At 40.5% G+C, this 22,706-nt stretch overlaps 1 protein-coding gene across 1 annotated transcript in view; it reads left to right on the top strand.

Annotated features, from left to right (window-relative positions):
- The window catches only part of LOC115210784 (thyroid adenoma-associated protein homolog), a 112,302-nt gene that overhangs the window by 75,514 nt on the left and 14,082 nt on the right, over positions 1-22,706 (top strand). The window contains exons 19-31 of the mRNA XM_029779511.2: positions 1,402-1,560; positions 3,164-3,300; positions 5,636-5,788; positions 7,909-8,010; positions 8,400-8,510; positions 9,475-9,721; positions 12,314-12,551; positions 13,873-14,097; positions 15,252-15,477; positions 16,698-16,910; positions 18,089-18,360; positions 19,604-19,783; positions 21,660-21,765. Of these exons, the coding sequence (XP_029635371.1) occupies positions 1,402-1,560; positions 3,164-3,300; positions 5,636-5,788; positions 7,909-8,010; positions 8,400-8,510; positions 9,475-9,721; positions 12,314-12,551; positions 13,873-14,097; positions 15,252-15,477; positions 16,698-16,910; positions 18,089-18,360; positions 19,604-19,783; positions 21,660-21,765 (2,369 nt within the window). The remainder of the gene's footprint in view (positions 1-1,401; positions 1,561-3,163; positions 3,301-5,635; positions 5,789-7,908; positions 8,011-8,399; positions 8,511-9,474; positions 9,722-12,313; positions 12,552-13,872; positions 14,098-15,251; positions 15,478-16,697; positions 16,911-18,088; positions 18,361-19,603; positions 19,784-21,659; positions 21,766-22,706) is intronic.

Genomic DNA, 22,706 nt, shown 5'->3' with positions numbered 1-22,706 from the left:
GCCTGGATGCACATTCATCCATCCGTCGATGCTCTCGGTGTCGGGGGTTGACCTGCTTTCTCTTCTGCGGGTCTTACGAATAACAAAGGGCCACGTTTCGGACTTCTCCCATCTTGCGAGCTCTGGGGCGAAGACCGTTCGCTCAACAGCAGTGTCTTCATACAAATGAGAGTTTTTGTTTCTTTCAATGAAAAACATGTTTGGCCATGTTGAAATATGACCTTACTTGGAAACAGGTAAGAGTTGGTGACAGCAAGGGCATCCAGCTGTAGAAAATCTGCCTCAACAAATTCTTTCTGAACTATGCAGGCATGGAAAAGTGGATGCTAAATAATGATGACGATGATGATAATGATTGTAATCATCATCATCATTTAATGCCAGCCATTTTACAGGGCACTGGCACAGGAGCTCTTTGTGTGGTCACCAGCATGGGTGCTTTTTATGTGATACCAGCTCAGGTGCTTTTTATGTGGCACCAGCACAGGTACTTTTCATGTAGCACTGGCACAAGTGTATTTTACATGGTACCGGCACGGGTGCTTTTTATGTGGCACCAACATGGGTGCTTTATATGTGGCACCAACATGGATGCTTTATATGTGGCACCAACATGGGTGCTTTTTATGTGGCACCAACATGGGTGCTTTTTATGTGGCACCAACACGAGTGCTTGTTATGTGGCACCAACATGGGTGCTTGGTATGTAGAACCAACATGGGTGCTTGGTATGTGGAACCAACATGGGTGCTTTGTATGTGGAACCAACATGGGTGCTTTTTATGTGGCACAAACATGGGTGCTTTTTATGTGGTGCCAACTTGAGTGCTTTTTATGTGACACCGACATGGGTGCTTTTTATGTGGCGCCAACTTGAGTGCTTTTTATGTGGCACCAAAATGAGTGCTTTTTATGTGACACCAACATGGGTGCTTTTTATGTGATGCCAACATGAGTGCTTTTTATATGGCACAAACATGGGTGCTTTTTATGTGACACCAACATGGGTGCTTTTTATGTGGCACCAACTTGAGTGCTTTTTATGTGACACCAACATGGGTGCTTTTTATGTGGCACCAACTTGAGTGCTTTTTATGTGGCACCAACATGAGTGCTTTTTATGTGGCACCAACATGAGTGCTTTTTATGTGACACCAAAATGAGTGCTTTTTATGTGACACCAATATGGGTGCTTTTTATGTGACGCCAACATGGGTGCTTTTTATGTGGCGCCAACATGGGTGCTTTTTATGTGGGACAAACATGGGTGCTTTTTATGTGGCACCAACATGGGTGCTTTTTATGTGGCGCCAACATGAGTGCTTTTTATGTGACAATGACACAGGTTGATCATGACAATTCGTTCATTGTTATTGTTTTATTTCCTCCATTGTCTTTAAGGTCTCATTTGCTGTATCGAAGAATGTCTACCCTACTGCATTGAATCTGTTGAAGATAACGAGGTCATTGCATGGCAGTCTGTCCTAGAATATATCATCAATTTAGCCATCCGCATCATTAATGTTGTCATGTGTATATTATCAGGTGGACAAGATTCTAGTGAGTTACTTTTACCTTATTCTTTTACTTGTTTCATTCATTTGACTGTGGCCATGCTGGAGTACTGCCTTCATTCTTTCAGGTTCAATGAAATAAAGTACTACTGAAGTATTATGACAAAGATATTCACTAACACTACTCACTGCAAAATTGCTGGCCTTTGTCAGCATTAGATACAATTCATCATCATCATCATCATCATCATCGTTTAACATCCGTTCTCCATGCTAGCGTGGGTTGGACGGTTTGACCGGGGATCTGGGAAGCCAGAAGGCTGCACCAGGCTCCAGTCTTATTTGGCAATGTTTCTACAGCTGGATGCCCTTCCTAACGCCAACCACTCTGTGAGCGTAGTGGGTGCTTTTTATGTGCCACCCGCACAGGTGCCAGGCGAAGCTGGCAACAGCCACGGTCGGATTGGTGCAATTTACGTGCCACCTGCATGGAAGCCAGTCGAGGCTTATTATTATTATTATTATTATTATTATTTTAAGGCAATGAGCTGGCAGAATCATGCACGCTAGCAAAATGCTTAGTGGCATTTCATCTGTCTGTATGTTCTGAGCTCAAATTCCACCGAGGTCAACATTGCCTTTCACCCTTTGGGGGGTCGATAAAATAAGTACCATTTGAGTTCTGGGGTCAATGTAATCGATTATCTCCCTCCCCAAATTTCAGGCTTTGTGCCTATAGTAGAGAGTATTATCATTATTATTATTATTATTATTATTATTATTATTATTATTATTATTATTATTCTTCATCATCATTGTTTAACAACCACTCTCTATGCTGGCGTGGGTTGGATGGTTTGACATGGAGCTAGCTATCAGGGAGCTGTCCAGTCTCCAACTCTCTGTTGTGGTATGGTTTCTATGGTTGGATGCCTTTCCTATCATTATTAATAGCATTTTTTCTGGTTCCTTGTGTTCTGAGTTCAAATTCTACCAAAGTCAGCTTTGCCTTTATCCATTCAGGGTCATTAATTTTAGTACCAGTTGAACACTGGGATCAATGTAATTGATTTGCCCCTCCCCCCTAAAAATTGCTGTTCATATGCCAGGCCTTCAATATTATTATTGTTCTGACAGAATTGTTAGCATGTTGGACAAAAAGCTTAGTGGTATTTTGTCTGTCTTTATTTTTGAGTTCAAATTGCACCAAGGTCTGCTTTGCCTTTCATCCTTTCAGACTCGATAAAATAGTACCATTTGAGCACTGGTACCAAATGTAATCGACAAGACCCTTCCTACTAAAATTTCAGGCCTTGTATCTATAGTAGAAAGAATTATTATTATTATTATTATTATTATTATTATTATTATTATTATTATTATTTATTATTATTATTATTATTATTGTTGTTGTTGTTGTTGTTGTTGTTATTATAATTGCCATTTATATGATCATGAAATCAAATATATTTTCAGTATCACACAAATTACTACATTTATTTTCCAGTATACTTCTAACTGTTACTAAACAGTCTTTCCTACAAAAACTGGTTTTTTGCCAAGTCGTTATTACTTTTTACATTCTCTACTTTTGTTTCTCATAATTTCAACTAACAAAAATAATAATGTAATTTTCTATCACATTCCAGCTGCATGCCCTTCCTTTGCTGACATAGCTGTGGCTCTGGAGAATGTAATTTGTGACAGCCAAGCCACTTACCAAACGTCTGTGGTTCTATCAAACGAATACCAGTTTCTTCTTTCCTGGTGCTGGATCAACCTCAAGGTAGTTTAACATTTACCAACAAATTGATCAAATTTCCAAAACATCTTCATTGCATACTATTCTTTAGATTTGCAGAATTGTTTGGGTATCAGAAAAAAATTATTTACTTAATTAACCCCTTCACTGTTCTCAACTCTGGGCCATCTTCTCTACTTGTCTTCAGTTGGATCCCTGCTTTTCTTTGCAACTGCCTTCCAAATTTTGCTGTACTACATCGTATGTTTCCTTGAGGGAAGGCCTTCCTCTCCCAGGTCTTGTTGGCTTTGAATTGTCATCGATGCTTCTATAACATTGCTTTTTTTTTTACTAGGTAGGAGTGTTGGCTCTATGCTAACCTATTTTTACCTCTGGAAAGAGGCAGTCCATATTTAATCTGTTGACCTGTCCAGTTTAGAGTAGGGGGCTACCAGGAAGTCTCCCAGTTATTGAAGCACACAAATCACAACTCCACAACGACAGATTCTTGTGACGGAAAAAAATACTTTGTGGTATTTATTCTGGTTCTTTACCTTCTGAGTTCAAATCCTGTCAAAGTCAACTTTGCCCTTCATTCCTCCAGAGTCAATGAAATAAAGCATAGTCAAATACTGAAGTTGATGGTATTGCTTCAGAATTCCTTCAAAATTGCTGGCCTTCTGCTTAAAGCAATTTCTATCATCATGATAGATTGAGCAAGGTCGTTACCAATACCACTGCACTGGCTCCTGTGCAGGTGGCATGTAAAAAACACCATTTGAGCATGGCTGTTGCCAGTACCGCCCGACTGACCCTCGTGCCAGTGGCACATAAAAGCACCCACTGCACTCTTGGAGTGGTTGGCATTAGGAAGGGCATCCAGCTGTAGAAACTCTGCCAGATCAGATTGGAGCCTGGTGCAGCCTTCTGGTCCATCAGTCCTCAGTCAAATCATCCAACCCATGCTAGCATGGAAAGCGGATGTTAAACGATGATGATGATGATGTTTTCTCCGGTTTTATGTGAGTTTCTACTGGACCATCTTCTGTGTTCCTGAGGTGCATTCAACATTGTCTTTTGTGAAGGTGGAATTGCATTGGTATACTGCTTTGGTTTTGTATCGTTGTGTGATTTGTTTTGTTGTTTCAAGCATTATTTTGCTATTTCTGCTGTTGTATACCAAATGTACATTGTTGGACATGATATTTTGTTGTGTGGTGTCTGTGCTTTGTTGTACTGGGTGATTGGAGGTATACATTATAATGTTAGGTGGTGACACTGGAGCATAACACAGCCTTTGGACCCATTAGATCCTGTTAAAACTGTCCAACCCACTCTAGCATGGAACATGGATGTAAATGACGATGATTATAATGATCGGGATTGTCATCATTATCATTATTATTAACATTCATCATCATCATCATCATTTAACGTCTGCTTTCTATGCTAGCATGGGTTGGACGATTTGACTGAGGACTGGCGAACCAGATGGCTGCACAAGGCTCTAATCTTGATCTGACAGAGTTTCTACAGCTAGATGCCCTTCCTAATGCCAACCACTCCGAGAGTGTAGTGGGTGCTTTTACGTGCCACCGGCACGATGGCCAGTCACGCAGTACTAGCAATGGCCACACTCAAATGGTGTTTTTTACGTGCCACCTGCACAGGAGCCAGTCCAGCGGCACTGGCAACAACCTCACTCGAATGGTTTTCCATGTGCAACTGGCACAAGTACCAGTAAGGCGTCGCTATCCTATATATTTTTACTTCCTTGACGTTATCAGCATCATTTATCCGATTATATGTCATCCAGGATCAGTAAGACACAGATATCAATTATAGACGTTTTATTGATCTGTCCAGTATCACTAAGATATACATCAATTACATACTAGAGTTCTAGTGTGTCTTCAGCTCTTCAGTAATCATCATTGTCATCAGTGCCACCCTCCACCTCCTTCTTCTCTGCTTCATCTTTACCATCATCATTTATCTCATTTTGTCATCATCATTATCATGAGCATTGCTTTAATATTTGCTTCTTATTAATACACGATCCCTATTGATCGTCCCACCTTTTTTTTTTCCACGATCCCTTTTGATTGAAATTCGACCCTTTTTTCCTTCTCTTCTTCCCAAAAAGAAAAGCTCTACTTTGTATTTTGTCCCTTCTGTATTCGGTCCTGTGTGGCCAATAAAGAAATCTATCTGTTATCAATGTCATCACCATCATTTGAATATGTCATCATCGTTAGTATAATCTTCATTACTACGATGCTCTTATACCATTATCATCATAATCAAAACCGTTGTTTCATCAATTACAGTTTCTTCATTTCTTTACCTAACCTCTATGCTTTTTTTTTGCTTTTTACAGGAAAGTTCTTCTCTCTTAGGCCAAATTGTAAATTTGGTGAACAAGAATCAGAAGAGAAGCACTACTGCCACCAAAAACCTTACCCTATCCTTCGAGGTGTATCAGAAAATTAGTGACACTTTTGTTAAAGTCCTCACCCAGTGTAGGCATCGGGTTGGTATACCTTTCTGAACATTTCACAGCCTTCACTTAAATATAATCACCAGGTCTTTAAAACTATTGTATCTTATTAAACATCACTGTTTCAATAGTTATCACAGCACTGTAGCCACTATGGTATGCCTGCACAGGTGATGAGGTCAGGCCACAGATAGAAAAAGTAAGTGTTACCTTAAAAAGATTGCACTGCAGACTGATCATATCATAATAATAATAAAACATTGTGTACAGTGCTCAGGTGCACTACAACTCATCTAAAGTGTATATATAATCAGGTGTAGTTTTGGCAGATTTCGGAAAGCATGAGGGCCTTAAAGGATGCAGTGTCATGGCAGTCAACAACTGACGCAGGCAGTTTATTCCATGCCTCAGCAACTCTGAGCGTGAAAAAATGTTTCCGAAAGTCATGGGAGCTGTGTTGTTTTCTGACTTTGTAGGCATGTCCACGTGTGTTAGACACATGGAGATCAAAAAGGTGTTCAGTGTTGTTGTTGGTGAGGTGGTTGATAACTTTGTGGGTGTTTACCAAGTCCGTCGCCAGACGCCGGAGCTTCAGTGAATCCATGCCCAGGGAAACAAGGCGCTCAGAATATGGTAGGTGTCTGATGGAGGGTATGCGTTTGGTTGCACGTCTCTGGACAGATTCCAGGAGGTCAATGTTCTGAGCAAAATGGGAGTCTTCCTGGGAATAAAGATTGGTATATATTGAATAATGGCTTTCACATGACAATAGCTAATATACCATTGTAGCCATAACATCACAATGGTGTTCCATGTTTCAGTCCCCACCAAACTATTATAACCGCAAACCATAGTAATTATCATCATAACTACAAACCATAGTAATTATCATCATGATAGCTATATCACCACACTAACCAATTCACCACTAGAACAACCAAACTACAATAGCTAACACACTTCAATAGCCACCATACTACAACAGCAGTTATGCCCCTATACTACTATAGATACCATGCCACTATAGGTATCACAACATTATAGGCACTATTCCACTATAGGTGAACCTATAGTAGACCATCTCTAAGTAATGTTCTTTGCATCAAGTAATCCCTTCTCTCCAATACTTTTTTATTCCTTGTAAACAAGGTTTATATCATTGTTTTAATGTCCATTTTCCCCCATGCTTGAAGTAAAGTTTTTTATGACTGGATGCCCTTCCTGTTGCTAACCCTTAACTGTTTCTAAGCAAGTTAATTTTTCCCCGTGGCCAGATAGGTTTTTGCAAAATATTGAAAATGAAGGACATTCATTCACATCTATCATCAGATGTCAAGACAAGGGGATTCACACAGACATACATGCACACACACACACACACCACACACACACACACACATGTTGGGTTTCTTTCTGTTTCTGCAAAATAAATCCACTCACAAGGTTTTGGTTGGCCCAGGGCTATAGTAGAAGGCACTTGCTGAAAGTGCCATGCCCTGGGACTGAACCTGAAATATTGTGGTTGGGAAACAAATTTCTTAACCACATAGCCATGCTTGGAGTCTAAAGCTTTCAGCCTCATATCACATATATAATATAATTAACTTTTAGGTGCAGATGTGGCTGTGTGGTAAGAAGTTTGCTTCCCAACCACATGGTTCTGGGTTCAGTCCCACTGCGTGGCACCTTGGGCAAGTATCTTCTACTATAGCCTCAGGCCAACCAAAGCCTTCTGAGTGGATTTGGCAGGTGGAAACTGAAAGAAGCCTGTCATATATATATAAATGTGTGTCTGTGTGTCTGTGCCCCACTTCCACTGCTTGGCAGCTGGTATTGGTGTGTTTATGTCCCTGTAACTTAGCAGTTCGGCAAAAGAAATTGATAGACTAAGTACCAGGCTTAAAAGAAAAGTGCTGGCGTCAATGCATTTGAGTATAAATTCTTCAAGGCGGTGCTCCAGTATGGCCGCAGTCTAATGACTGAAACAATTAAAAGATAAAGGATAAAAGATATTGTATAGACAGCTCAGATGCACTTTCACAATGCATGCATGCACACACATGTGCACACATACACACGCACCACAATCCCAATATCATTTTAAAACACCTTTATATTGTGGTTAAATCTGAATACATTACTTTCTGTTGCAGGGTGCCATTGAGAACTGCCGTTCAGGTTTTATAGATTTCTGTATGACATTGCTTTCCACTAAACACAGTGCCAGTTCTATTCCTGAAAAAGTTCTGGTCCAAGTGAGTTCTCATTCTTTCATTTCATTTTACTTTCATTTTTGTCATCATCATCATTTGAACGTCCATTTTCCATGCTGGCTTGGCATGGGATGGACAGTTTGACTGAGGATTGGCAAGCCAGGAGAGGCTGCACCAGAACCAATCTGATCTGGCAAAGTTTCTACAGGACATCTTGTGAAGAACTATTCTTTTAATACAATTATTAACTGTGTTCTGTCTTTTTGTCTGCTCCTGTCCCTCTCTCTCTCTCTCTTTCTCTCTTTCACTCACTCCTCTCAGATTCACACAAACTTTGTTCTTTTTTCTCTCCCTTCTCTTCTGTCTCTTTGTAACCATTTCCACATATAAACACACCTATCTCTTTCTATAATTTTCCGTTTCTATTCTAGATCCTAAAGAGTTTAAACAGTGGTGAACTGGATGTATCAATAACCCGTCGGTCAGCAGGCCTCCCCATCATTGTTCAGTGTATCTGTATTAGTGAAAGAAAAACTAAAAATGTAAGATTTTTTTCCTGACATTTATTTCACTTTATCAGATTTCTCTAAAGTAACACCTGCATTAGTAGTCCCTGCTTCTCTGAAGAAGCTAACTGTTTCCCCATTCAGTGTGCTTACTAGTGTAGTAGCTCTCAAACTGACAAATACTAGACCCCCAACAAAATATCAATGATATTTATGCTTATTATGAGGCGGCGAGCTGGCAGAAACGTTAGCACGCCGGGCGAAATGTGTAGCCGTAATTTGTCTGCCGTTACGTTCTGAGTTCAAATTCCGCCGAGGTCGACTTTGCCTTTCATCCATTCGAGGTCGATAAATTAAGTACCAGTTATACACTGGGGTCGATGTAATCGACTTAATCCGTTTGTCTGTCTTTGTTTGTCCCCTCTATGTTTAGCCCCTTGTGGGTAGTAAAGAAATAGATATTTATGCTTATTTATATGATACACTTCTGCTTTATTAATAACTAGCTTAAAAGCTGTGCTCTTTATAGACTTTTCAACTAGGTCATGCAGAGGGCTAATTGGGTATTTTTTGGTCTCATCATCATCATCATCGTTTAACGTCCGTTCTCCATGCTAGCATGGGTTGGACGGTTCGACCGGGGATCTGGGAAGCCAGAAGGCTGCATCAGGCCCAGTCTGATCTGGCAGTGTTTCTACGGCTGGATGCCCTTCCTAACGCCAACCACTCCGTGAGTGTAGTGGGTGCTTTTTACGTGCCACCGGCACAGGTGCCAGATGGAGCTGGCAAACGGTCACGAATGGATGGTGCTTTTACGTGCCACCGGCACTTCTGCTTTATTAATAACTAGCTTAAAAGCTGCACTCTTTATAGACTTTTCAACTAGGTCATGCAGAGGGCTAATTGGGTATTTTTTGGTCTCCTAACAATATATTTTGTATTAAACATAGCAATTTGTTTGCCCTCTTTTAAATCCTTTCTTGCCATTCCTTTCTTGCAGGGACACCTCATGACGTACTCTATGAAGTCTTTGTTTGCCACAGCATCTCAGCCAGTGCCAGTTGCATCAACATGTGAGAAGCGGGACCTGAACCAGGTTCATGCTTTGAACATCCTCAGAGTTCTGTTTGGAGACAATAACCTTAACACTGGACTTCTTGCGCACATCAGTGAAGCTGTCAAGTTGGTCATTGCTGGTTTCGAATCCCCCTCCTGGGCCATACGGAATGCTTCAACTCAGTTGTTCAGTAAGTGGCTCCATCCGTTTGTTTCAGTTCCATTATTAAACTCCTTGTGTATTTACAGACAGCTTGCTTTACTCTTTTACTTGTTTCAGTTATTTGACTGTGGCCATGCTGGAGCACCGCCTTTACTCAAGCAAATCTACCCCAGATCTTATTCGTTGTAAGCCTAGTACTTATTCTATCGGACTCCTTTGCCGAACCACTAAGTTACGGAGACGTAAACACATCAGCATCGGTTGTCAAGCATTGTTGAAGGGACAAACACACACACACACGCACACACACGCGCGCACATACATATATACGACGGGCTTCTTTCGGTTTCCATCTACCAAATCCACTCACAAGGCTTTAGTCGGCCTGAGGCTATAGTAGAAGACACTTGCCCAAGGTGCCATGCAGTGGGACTGAACCCGGAACCATGTGGTTGGTAAGCAAGCTACTTACCACACAGCCACTCCTACGCCAAGTGTTGCCAATAGAAAGTTCCATGTAGGTGTGTGGTAAGAATCTGGCTTCCCAACCACTTGGTCTCAGGTTCAGTTCCACTGTGGCACCTTGGGCTAGTGTCTTATACTATAGCCTCAGGCTGATCAGTCACATATGTGCCATGTGTGTCTCTGTGTGTGTCTTTGTGTCTGTGTTTGTCCCCCATCACTGCTTGACAACTGGTGCTAGTGTGTTTACATCCCTGTAACATAGTGGTTCAGCGAAAGAGCCTGATAGATAGATTAAGTACCAAGCTTAGAAAAAAGTACTGGGGCCAATTTCATTCAACTAAGATTCTTCAACACAGTGCCCCAGCATGACTGCAGTCTAATGACCGAAACACATAAAAGTAAAAGTCAATAATAGATACCAGTAGGTTTCTGGGTTCATCAGGAGTGAATGCACTCTGTTTTAGGCCTTTCATATTATTAGCTCTACAGCACACTGGCCCCTTTCGTTGATGTGAAGCCACTGGATCAACTGATTACTATTTACCCATTGTTTCATTGTTTGTTTAACGTCTGCTTTCCATGCTAGCATGGGTTGGATGATTTGACTGAGGATTGGCGAACCATATGACTGCACCAGGCTCCAATCTTGATCTGGCAGAGTTTCTACAGCTGGATGCCCTTCCTAACGCCAACCACTCCGAGAGTGTAGTGGGTGCTTTTACGTGCCACCAGCACAATGACCAGTCAGGTGGCACTGGCAACGGCCACGCCCAAATGGTGTTTTTTTAAAATTTTTTTTACCCATCAACATTTTATAAACCTTGAACGCTTTCTCCTCAAAAGTTTTCTTACTGGTCTTCTCATTTCCAGTTGTCATTGTCTCTTCTGGTGAAGAGGCATCTTGACTTAATGATTTTTGCATAGAAGGAGCCTCAGCTGGAGCATTTATCAATCCACTGGGTTTTAATGACCGGGATGATTTGCTTCATGTTTGACTGATGACCTACATTGCTTTGATTTCTTCTTACACTTCTTGCCTATTGACCTTACTGATGTTTTTTTTTTTATGCATGGCTTCGTGATTAGGTTATTCACCTCATGATGGTAGGGTCAAGAGTTCAATTCCCAGTGGTATGTTGTGCCCTTGGACAAGACACATTATTTTGCTTTGCTCCAGGCTACTCAGCTGGCAAGGTGGCATGTAAAATGCATCCACAACACTCTTGGAGTGGTTGGCATTAGGAAGGACATCCAGCTGTAGAAACCTTGCCAGATCAGATTGAAGCCTGGTGCAGCCTCTTGGCTTGCCAGTCCCCAGTCAAACCATCCAACCTATGCAAGCATAAAAAATGGACATTAAATGATGATGATTATGACCTGTATTTCAAAGGGCCAGTCTTGTCACATTCTGTATCACACTGAATCTCTCTGGGAACTACTTTAAAGGCATGGGTGTCTGTGGAGCACTCAACCACTTGTATACTGGAACCCTTGTCATCATAACCGATGGAGTGCCAGTTTCCATGTCTAACACTTCAGCTGCCATTGTTGTTTGCTAATGACCCAGTCTTTTCACCTTCCTGCTTTATTTCTGTTCCCTACTGCACATTAGTTGGTCCTTGGATGATTCTAGTAGCATATCAGTTTCCCAAGAAAAGACGTTGCTGGCTCCTTGCTCAACTCTTCTTCTTTTCTGGTGAAAGGGATATTGTGAATGGCTTTCCACAGCTCTTCTTGTAGTGCAGCATAGCCAATTCTAAGAACAAGAGAGAGAAAGAGACAAACACTGAGACAGACATACAGACTGACAGAGAGAAAGAATTGACGTCATCATTGTCATCATCAACATCATTGCTGTCATCATCATTATCAAATTTGATTTTTTTCCCATGTCAGTTTAAGTTTTATGAGTATATATTATTGCCAATGTGTTTTTTTTAATTTTTTATTTTCATTTTATTTTTTTCATTTTTTTCATTTTTTAATTATTTTTTTTGCTTAAAAAAATGAAGGACCCTTCATACCAGAAAATCTCTGCTTATTAAGCTTTAAGAATCTGACAGTTTGTCAAAATTTGTTTCCTTATTATTGCATCTCATTTATTAATTGAATGTTTCACAAAGATTCTAATGATTCTTTCCTCTCTTGTTTCCAGGTACGTTAATGACAAGAATGTTTGGTCAGAAAAAAATTAAAGATGGATGTGTCTTAAATACAATGTCACTTGAAGAATTGGCTGTTCACTTCCCAGATCTTCTGCCATTCCTTCTGTCAAAATTGTCTCAGTCAAAGAATGTTCAGAGAACCATCCATATTCAGCCGTCTTTGTTTCCTGTTTTGACGCTTCTCTCCAATGTAGGGGCCAGTGAAAAGATCAAGGATGACACTGTGAAGTAAGTTGCAAATTAGAACTTACTTTTACTTTCTGGAGGCTTAAGGATGAGTGACATTTAACTCTTTAGCATTCGGATTATTCTATCAAATGTAATGATGCCAGCACCGCCTGACTGGCGTCTGTGTTGGTGACACATAAAAGCACCAACCAATCGTGGCCATTTGCCAGCCTGCTCTGGCCCCTGTGCTGGTGGCATGTAAAAAACACCCACTACACTCATGGAGTGGTTGGCATTAGGAAGGGCATCCGGCCATAGAAACACTGCCAAATCAGACCAGAGCCTGGTGCAACCTCCGTGGCTTACCAGACCCCGGTCAAACCGTCCAACCCATGCTAGCATGGAAAACGGACGTTAAATGATGATAATGCATATTTACTGACATTGAATATCCATTTTCCATGCTGGCATGAGTTGGATGACTTGGCAGGAACTGGCAAAGCCAAGGGCCACACCAGCATCCATAGTCTGTTTTCGCTTGATTTCTACAGCTGGATGCCCTTCCTAATGCCAACCACTTTACAGAAATGTTAGCATGCCAGGCGAAGTGCTTAACGGTATTTTGTTTGCCGTTACGTTCTGAGTTCAAATTCTGCCGAGGTCGACTTTGCCTTTCATCCTTTCGGGGTCGATTAAATAAGTACCAGTTATGCACTGGGGTTGATATAATCGACTTGATCCGTTTGTCTGTCCTTGTTTGTCCCCTCTGTGTTTAGCCCCTTGTGGGCAATAAAGAAATAAGAGTGTCCTGGGTGCTTTTTTTCATGGCACTATCACCAGTGTTTTTATGTGGCACCAGCACCATTGCTTTATATGTGGCACCATCACCAGTACTTCTTATATGGCACCAGTACCAGTGCCTTTTACATGGCACCATCACCAACACCAGTGTTCTTTTTTGTGTGGCACCTTGGTTTTAGGATAGGTTTTTTGAATTACAAGATTTCAATAACACATCTGGCCGTAGAAAGTTTGCCACACGCTTAGCGCTGCGCATATGTACATACAATTTTTTGTAGGCACGGGCATGGCTGTGTGGTTAGGGAGCTTGCTTTCTAGCTACATGGTCTCGGATTCAGTCCCACCACGTGGCACTTGGGGCAAGTGTCTTCTGCTATAGCCCCTGGCTGACTGAAGCTTTATGATTGAATTTGGTTGTTGGAAGTTACTGCCGTGTGTGTATATGTGCGTGTAGGTGCTTGTGCCTCTCCAAAAGAGAGAGAGGAGATTATTTGTTTTTAGAATGACATAGTCTCGTTATGTTTTTAATTCACTTCCTGATCAGCATTTCTGATAATCCATCTCCTATTTTTCATTCCAGCTTATGTGATCAGTTCAGCATGCTGATTGAGCCACTTACTGAGAGCCGAGTCTATCAGATGCGAGAGCTTGCTGCTAGTGCAATGGTTGCAGTAACTGCACCGTCTCAAAGGCACAATAAAATCATCATGCTCTTGCACCAGATACCCAATATTCAGGATCAGCACAATAAAGTCCATGGAATATTCATATTTGTTGAGAAACTCCTACAAGCTCAAAGTTGGAAGTAAGCATCGGTTTAATCACTCTAAAAAGCCTTTAACTTGTGACCTTGTCTTTTAGACCCTGGTCAGCCCTAATTAAGCAGGCCTGTTATCAAAGGTATTCCAGTTGTGATCATCTTGTTAGAAACAGTTTATATAGGGAATATATTAAATTTGATCTGAGGGAAATTTAGCTGTTATTTCTACTAGGTCAAACAACCACATTGAAGTTCCTGAGAGATGATGAATCACTTGAGTCTGTAAGTTCTTCATCCTCAATATAGGATTTCTCTTCCCTTTTACTAGATAAATATATGTTGCTGTTTAGCCCCAGGTAAGTCATGATCCAACAGAGCTATGTTCAAAGACATTCCAGCCATGATCAACCACCCTTAGATTCAGGGTATTTCAGACTGTTTTATCCAATATATATCCTTGCATTTTAAAAGGTAGTATAATATTGTTCGAGGAACATTTGGCTGCTGTTTGTATGAGGTTAAGTCGCCATGTAGTTGTTTTTTTTTTTTTCCCACAAATCAATAGTTATCCAGTAGATCTATGATCAAACTTATCTCAGACATGATGGATTGCCGCCAGTTTCAGTAATGAACATTCACTTGTTTGACCAACTGAATATAAGCGGCTGAAAATTCCAAAAACACTGTGTTTCCTTAACCCTTTTGTTACTGTATTTATTTTGAGATGCTCTGTGTTTCTTTCAATTACTTTAAATATCAAAATTGAATTCGAAGTCGAACCAAATTCGACGACTGGCACCCATGCCAACCTCATACAGCTAGTTGGCATTCAATTGGCGTATCAAGTTTTGGGCATTTTGATTGGGTTTTGGATAGAAAATTCACAAAAAAGTCACTTCTATTGATTTTTTAATGGCTTTGCGGGGTGACTGGGGAAATATAAAGATGTGCACGACCACCCTTGGACGGTTTTAAATGACCATAGAAAGTGCGAGCCCTCTAACTGAAAAATTGTGGATTTGTATAAAGGACACACACACAGACATTTTGCTGTTTATATATAGAGAGATTATATGGCAAGATAATGGTTGCAAATATATATACAATAGGGAAATTGTTTGTGAGATGTAAAAATCTTGTTTCGTGGAATTAAAATATTCTAAATTGTTGCTTTTGTATTTGTTTCATTATACTTTCAGCAAAGATGATTTGAAGAGTATTTTACAGAAGCTGATTAACTTAGCTTTTCCACAAGATTTTCCTCTGGATCCACCATCATGTGGATTAATACAAGCTAGATTAATTCAAATAATCAAGAATACAGTGTTGGCAACCCCTGGTATCGACTTTCTGGGTGACAACTGGAGTCAACTTTGCACCCATCTGTGGCAACAAATTGAATCAACCACCAAGAATAGTCCTACTGTAAGTTTTCTGTAAAAATTTGTTTGCTTTTTTTTTTCATGGCTTATTCAGGATAGAAACATCAAGGCATATGAGGTAGGGGTCAGGGAAAGCAACCATAACTCATGGAATCCCATAGGAGAGCTAGTCTGAATACTTGCAATAGAATGGCCTCTCCTAAAGGAACCTAATTTCTGTCACTACTTTACACCTCATGCTTGTAATCCCTACATCACAGGATGTTGGCAAACCTCTGTAAAATCTGCTTAAAAACCTAAGAGTGTAACATGTGTTTTAAACATTTACATTTCAAAAGATATTGGCCAAAGCCAGTGCTGTATAATCAGTCCATTTAATAGTACCCTTCAACCATTGGACAATAAACTATGCTTGTTGTTGTTGTTGTTGTTGTTAAGCAACAAGACAGGTAAGGGTAATTAGGTGATGGTCTAGGGCTTAGGGGGTGGGAGACCCTAGACCTTGGGAAAAAAAAAGAAAAAAACTTTGGTCGTCTTGTTGTAGTTGAGGGCTCTTCATTGACGCCTGACACCACTGGGAGGTGGCCCTCGAAGTCGCTGGAAATGGAGATCTCTAGGTCCAAATTCTTGAATGGCTGACAATAAACTATGCTTGGGAAGACCTGTTGAGTCACGTGAAATCATCGTGGCTGATGACAGTACCACCTGATTGGCACCCATGCCAATGGAACATTAAAAGCACCATTCAAGCATGATCGTTGCCACGGCCACTGACTAGCTCCCATGTTGGTAGCATGTAAAAAGCACCATTCAAGCATGACTGGCTCCTGTGCTGGTGGCATGTATAAAACACCATTTGAGCATAGTTATTGCTAGTGCTGTCAGACTGGCTTCTGTGCTTGGTGGCACATAAAAAGTGCTATTTGAGCATGGCCGATGCCAGTACCGCCTGACTGGCCCTCATGCCGGTGACATGTAAAAAGCACCCATTACACTCTCGGAGTGGTTAATGTTATGAAGGGCATCCAGCTGTAGAAACATTGACGGATCAGATTGGGGCCTGGTGCAGCCTTCTGGCTCACAAGCCTTCAGTCAAACCATCCAACCCATGCTAGCATGGAAAGCAGACGTTAAACGATAATGGTGTTAGCTTAAAAATTCTTAGTGATGTAAAATCCAAAATGTGTTTAACATTTGCATGTTATTTAAAAGCAGAAATCATTAAGAAACAAACCTGATTCTGTTTCTGTTTTCTTCATACAGATTGGTTTCTCAAGCATGTTATCTGAGCATGCTGAACTGCTGTTTCATTGTACAACTGCAAGTTATGTCGCTGGAGAAGCTGACAGTCTAAAGCCAGTTGTTGACTTGCTCCTCACTTCAAAATGTTATGAAGTACAAGAACGGTGCTGCCAGACCTTACACCAATACCTGCAGTCCAAAAAACTCCCTGTAACATTCTGGGAAAGTGTAATGGTATGTATATGTTTTATTTATGTTGTTGTTGTTTAGCCCCAGGTCAGCCCTGATTGAACAAACCTATTATCAGTGACATTCCAGTCATGACCATCTGGACTTTTATTCAGCCATAATGTATCTAGAATTACACAATTTAATGTGTTCTCTTTTTTTTTTAACAGTAGTGTGGTTTGAGAGAGATTTAACTACTATTCCTAGCACTTCAAACAACCACATAGAAACTATCTTTTTCTTTGATGGATGTATTGCATCATATTAACTGGGACATCATAAGTCACTCTGGAATATCATTTATATTACTGACAAAAAAACCTGTATATCAAAGAGAGTGTATATAGGAGCAGTCTATCACCTAGCAAGTAAACTTTTATCTGAAAATTCTAATTTTTTGAAATGCAAAGAATTTTCAAATTTTCTGATTCAATGAATTTTTCCAAGGAAAATTCTCCAAAAGATCTTTTCTTTAGTAATCATGGTTGCTGTTTCAGAATCTGGAATTTCTTGTACCATTAGTGTATGAAGTTATTCACTTGAAGATATTCTAGAGACACATTCAGTTCTACTATTTTCTCAATTTCCATTTGTGACATATGTGTATATGTTGGTTGTATCATCTCTTAAAAGTGTTTGGAGTGAGTCCTATATAATCTGGTTAATATTATCTGTAGATGTAAGGTGGCAAGCTGGCAGGATCATTTGCATATCAGGTAAAATGCTTAGTGACATTTCATCCATGTTTATGTTCTGAGTTCAAATTCCATCAAGGCTGACTTTACCTTTCATCTTTTCATTGAGTTCTAGTCTAGGGTCAATGCAGTCAACTTACTCCTCCCATGAACTTGCTGGCCTTGTGCCAGAGACTGAAACCAACATCATCTGTAGATGTTATATATGCACTCTATGTGGTGCATTAGAATCACAAGCCTCTAAGTGGAGATTTCTGAACTTACAAGTTGGGCTTTAGGATAGTGGTTGATTAGGTGTGTGTTTTAAATTTTGATATGAGATATGGGAAGCAGTGTTGTTTAGACATGAGTAACTTACATTAACATTATTGGTGTTGAAATATTTGTGGTATTTATGTGTAGTTGAGAATATGTGCATATATGCATATTTATATATAAAATGTACTCCCTAAACTATTACATTAAACACTTTTTCTGTCTATTACACAGGAGCAGTTTATTAGTCTGCAGTTAAATGTCAGTCGATACAGTCCAATACAAATCACGGTGCTTGATTTATTCAATGCCGTCTATCTGAAATGGTCTGACCACTTTGACAATTACACCCACCTGCATTTAAGGACTGAAGACATTAACATCATACTCAACCAGCTGCGTGAGGAGTTGCTCTCTGTTGGTATTGGTACGGCACTTCAGTCAACAATCCTGCCAGCTCTGAGTATCTGCACTAAACTGATCTCCACTTCACCCTCCACCACAAAGTAAGTAAACTAATTAATTAATATGTTTATAGTGATTGTTGTTGTTGTTGTTTGTCCTCTGACTTGCCATAACAGGTCTGTGAATTATGGGTGTTTCACTCACGATTGTTCTGTCTGTTATTCAGATATGGTATATGTAGGACTACTCTGTTCAGTGTGTCCATTTTTAAGTCAGTGAATTTACTTTTTGTAGGCATTTGTCCATCCATGCCCTACCTCCCTTCTCAACCTATCTTCCAGACACCTTCCTGACTCCCTCACCCATGCACATTATTGCTGTATTCCTCTCCCCTCCTTCCTCCCTCCTGTACCTACCTGCACACAATATGTCCCTGTTGTGTCCCTTCCCTACAAGATATCCTCCTAATGCCCCCTCCCTCTACCTGTGCCTACACAACATATTCCACCACCACCACCAGCTCCCATTCTCCCTTTGTAGTTTTGTGAGCTCACCCACCCATGCACCCTCTCCAATTCCCCATCCACTTCACTTTATTCACCTTCCTGGAATTTGGGTTTATGGGCCCTTTCTCATCCCCATCACACCTTCACTGTCTTTCTATCCCCTATCTCTCTCTCTCTCTCCATCTGAGGGAGCCATGTTTCTTTTCTAATGCAAGACACCTTTTTCTGACCCTCAATGCCATTCCCCACTCAGTTGAGGGGATCTTGCCCTGTGCAAGTTACTCAGTGACTTTACTGCTGATGGTGCTATGTAAAAAACACCCGATACACTCTGTAAAATGATTGGCATTTTTATTTTCCCAAGGAGTTCCACTACACATTTCATTATTGTATTTGGTTTGCAAGATATTTGATGTAACCCCATGTGTTGAAACAAATTTTGCTGCAATCTTGGGTGGGTCATTATGTCAATAATAAACACATGCACTTTTATTATCATTAGTCAATTTATTGTCAGTTAATCAGTCAGGTTTATCAAAGTCCTTTTGCCCTCATTCACACCCTCTTCAATGACATCCCTCTCTACTCCATGTCTGTTCAAGTCTCTCTGCCTGTCTTCTGCACTACACATCTTGTTAAAAAAACCTGAAATCAGTAGTCTGTTTGAGCTTATGCCACTGGGAATATAAGACCAGCATCTTAGCATCATAACTACTACATATCTGTTCTATTATATTTCATAAAAGAAAAGAAATATTTCGTAAATGAAAAGTAAATGGAAATTTACTTCTTTCTTGTTTCTGACCCCTTTTTTTTGTTTTTCTTTTTAATGTTCCAGGTTTGAAGAGCTCTACCTCATGTGGTCTAGTTATCTGTTCCAACAATTGGGAAATGTTGATAGTAATCTACGCATGGCACTCAGCCAGTCCTTAGCCATTGCTGGTAACGCTGTACTCTCCACGATTAACCTCTTGGCCAAAAGTATCTCCCCAGTATCTCAAAAAGAAATTTCATACAAGTAAGTAATTGAACTTCTATTCACTTGTTCGTTAAACTTTCAAAGATAATGAGTTACATTAAGAGTAAAACTAGAGGCCTATATCTGTAGCATTGTGAAGCTGTCCACTTAACGTTTACCCAGTATATCTGTTCAGTCAACATTTATATACTCATCATCATCATCATCATCATCATCATCGTTTAACGTCCGCTTTCCATGCTAGCATGGGTTGGACGGTTCAACTGGGGTCTGGGAAGCCCGAAGGCTGCACCAGGCCAGTCAGATCTGGCAGTGTTTCTACAGCTGGATGCCCTTCCTAACGCCAACCACTCCGTGAGTGTAGTGGGTGCTTTTTATGTGCCACCGACACAGGTGCCAGACGAGGCTGACGAACGGATGGTGTTTTTGTTTTTTTTTTTTTTGTGCTTCTTTGCTTTGCAATCACATGACAGTTGTAAATGGGGGTCTCTGTCATAAAAGCAGTATCAGGTCATCATTCATTTCCAATATTCTGTCTGGCCATGGGGACATATGCCTAATGTATATGCCCTAAGAGGTCATGAATAGTGACTTCAGTTTAACCCTATGACAACAGTCCAGATACTGTGTGTGAAAACACATGGTTCAGTGGCTAGGGGTATTCAGCTCACGATTGTAAGGTCGTCAGTTTGATACCTAGCAGCATGTTGTGTCCTTGAGCAAGACGCTTTATTTCACGTTGCTCCAGTCTACTCAGCTGGCGAAAATGTGTTGTACCTGTAATTCAAAGGGCCCTGTCTTCTCACATTCTGCATCTCACTGATAATGGACTGAACTGAAATGTAACTAAGCCACACTTCCTCTGACAACTCGCGGATGGTGCGGCCACAATTCGGATGGTGGCACGTAAAAAGCACCATCCGAATCGTGGCCGAAGCCAGTGCCGCCTCGACTGGCTTCCGTGCCGGTGGCACGTAAAATGCACCAATCCGATCGTGGCCGTTGCCAGCCTCGTCTGGCACTTGTGCAGGTGGCACGTAAAAAGTACCCACTACACTCACGGAGTGGTTGGCGTTAGGAAGGGCATCCATCTGTAGAAACTCTGCCAGATCAAGACTGGAGCCTGGTGCAGCCTTCTGGCTTCCCAGATCCCGGTCGAACCGTCCAACCCATGCTAGCATGGGGAACGGACGTTAAATGATGATGATGATGATGATGATGATGATCTGTAGTGTTTTTCTCAGTTCTGCTGGTTGTGGAACTTCCAGACATTTATCAATATTGACATTTTTCCAGCCATCTTGGAAACGTCTGTATCACTCATACACTCATACACTCCTCTCCTTGCACTTTCTGCAACTTTGCGTAGGCCTCTGAGCAGGTGTCGCCATAACAACTTTCTCTGTCATGGTCAATGCAACGATCACACGCTACACACCTTCCTTCCAAGCACTGCTGTAAACAGCAGAGGTTAGCTAGAATGTTAAAACTTAGTGTGCATGCACAGCAGAGTTCAAGGTCAATCTTTGCCAAGCGACTTTACTTTGAGTGCTTTAGCTCTGTTACTATGACAACAGTCCAGATACTTATTGATCAGACCTTGTATCTGTTGTTATTTAGTCACAGTTCACTTCTAAGTTGAACAGCTCCATATAAATATACAACCTCATCCTGGGACATCTTGTAAATTTACTCTATTATAAACAGTAGTAAGGCAGGTTATATCCTATTCGTCCATCAGTTTGGAGCATCCCCTCAAGCAAGTCAAGTAGGTGTCCCACCAGTTGGGGGCTGCAACACAGGCAGGAGTGAGTGCTACCCCAAAACCCTTCTGTATCCATCCTATCAATGCAGTATCTGTTACACTTCAATAAGTTCCTTCAATCATCCAAATATATTTTTTTATTTCTTCCAGAATCTTCCACACAGCTTTGTATTTATTACAAGATGACATCAACGAAGTGAGAAACTGGGCTGCACATTTTGTCCATTCTTTACCCCTTTTATCTTCACTAAAACAGGTAAGTTAACATCAGAATGTTCTCAGATTGACTTTACTTCTCACAATATCACCTATATGACCATATTAAACCTTTTGTTACTGTATTTATTTTGAGATGCTCTGTGTTTCTTTCAATTACTTTAAATATAACAAAGAATTTAGCAAAATAACTCAGTTATCATTAAGTTAGTGTTAGAAACATAAATTATGTCTAAGGTTTGGTGGAAGATTTTAATTCAAAACTTATGAAAACAAGACATTTGTACTACAGAGCCAGAGGTGGTTTCAGCTGGGTTGGTAATGAAAGGGTTAATGTACACGTGTTGTTAAACTCCAAGAGCTGCAGTCTTTTGTCTGGAAAAGATTCCTTTAACCCTTTCATTACCATATTTCTTTTGAGGTGATCTGTGTTTCTTTCAATTAATTTTAAATATAACAAAGAATTTAGCAAAATAACTTAGTTATCATTAAGCTAGTAATAGGAACATTAATTGTGGCTAAGGTTTGGTGGAGGATTTTAATTCAGAACTTTTGAAAACAAGACATTTGTACTCAGAGCCAGAGCCGGTTTCAGCAGGGTTGGTCACAAAAGGGTTAAACTGAAGTCACTATTCATGACCTCTTAGGGCATATACATTAGGCATATGTCCCCATGGCCAGACAGAATATTGGAAATGAATGATGACATGACACTGCTTTTATGACAGAGACCCCTATTTACAACTGTCGTGCGATTGCAAAGAAAAGAAGCACAAGCACGCACATGTGCATGCATAGATATAGATATATCCATATGAGCTTCTTTCAGTTTACCAAAATCCATTTACAAGACTTTGGTCAGCCCAGAGCTATAGTAGAAGATGTCATGCTGTGAGACTAAACCTTAAACCATGTTGATGGGAGGTAAATTTCTCACCTAAACAGCCACACCTGTGCCTTTATACATTTATTAATTTCTTA

This window comes from Octopus sinensis, linkage group LG4 (assembly GCF_006345805.1).
Source record: "Octopus sinensis linkage group LG4, ASM634580v1, whole genome shotgun sequence".
NCBI classification, from domain to species: Eukaryota; Metazoa; Mollusca; class Cephalopoda; order Octopoda; family Octopodidae; genus Octopus; species Octopus sinensis.
This window is presented reverse-complemented; position numbering and strand designations above follow the sequence as displayed.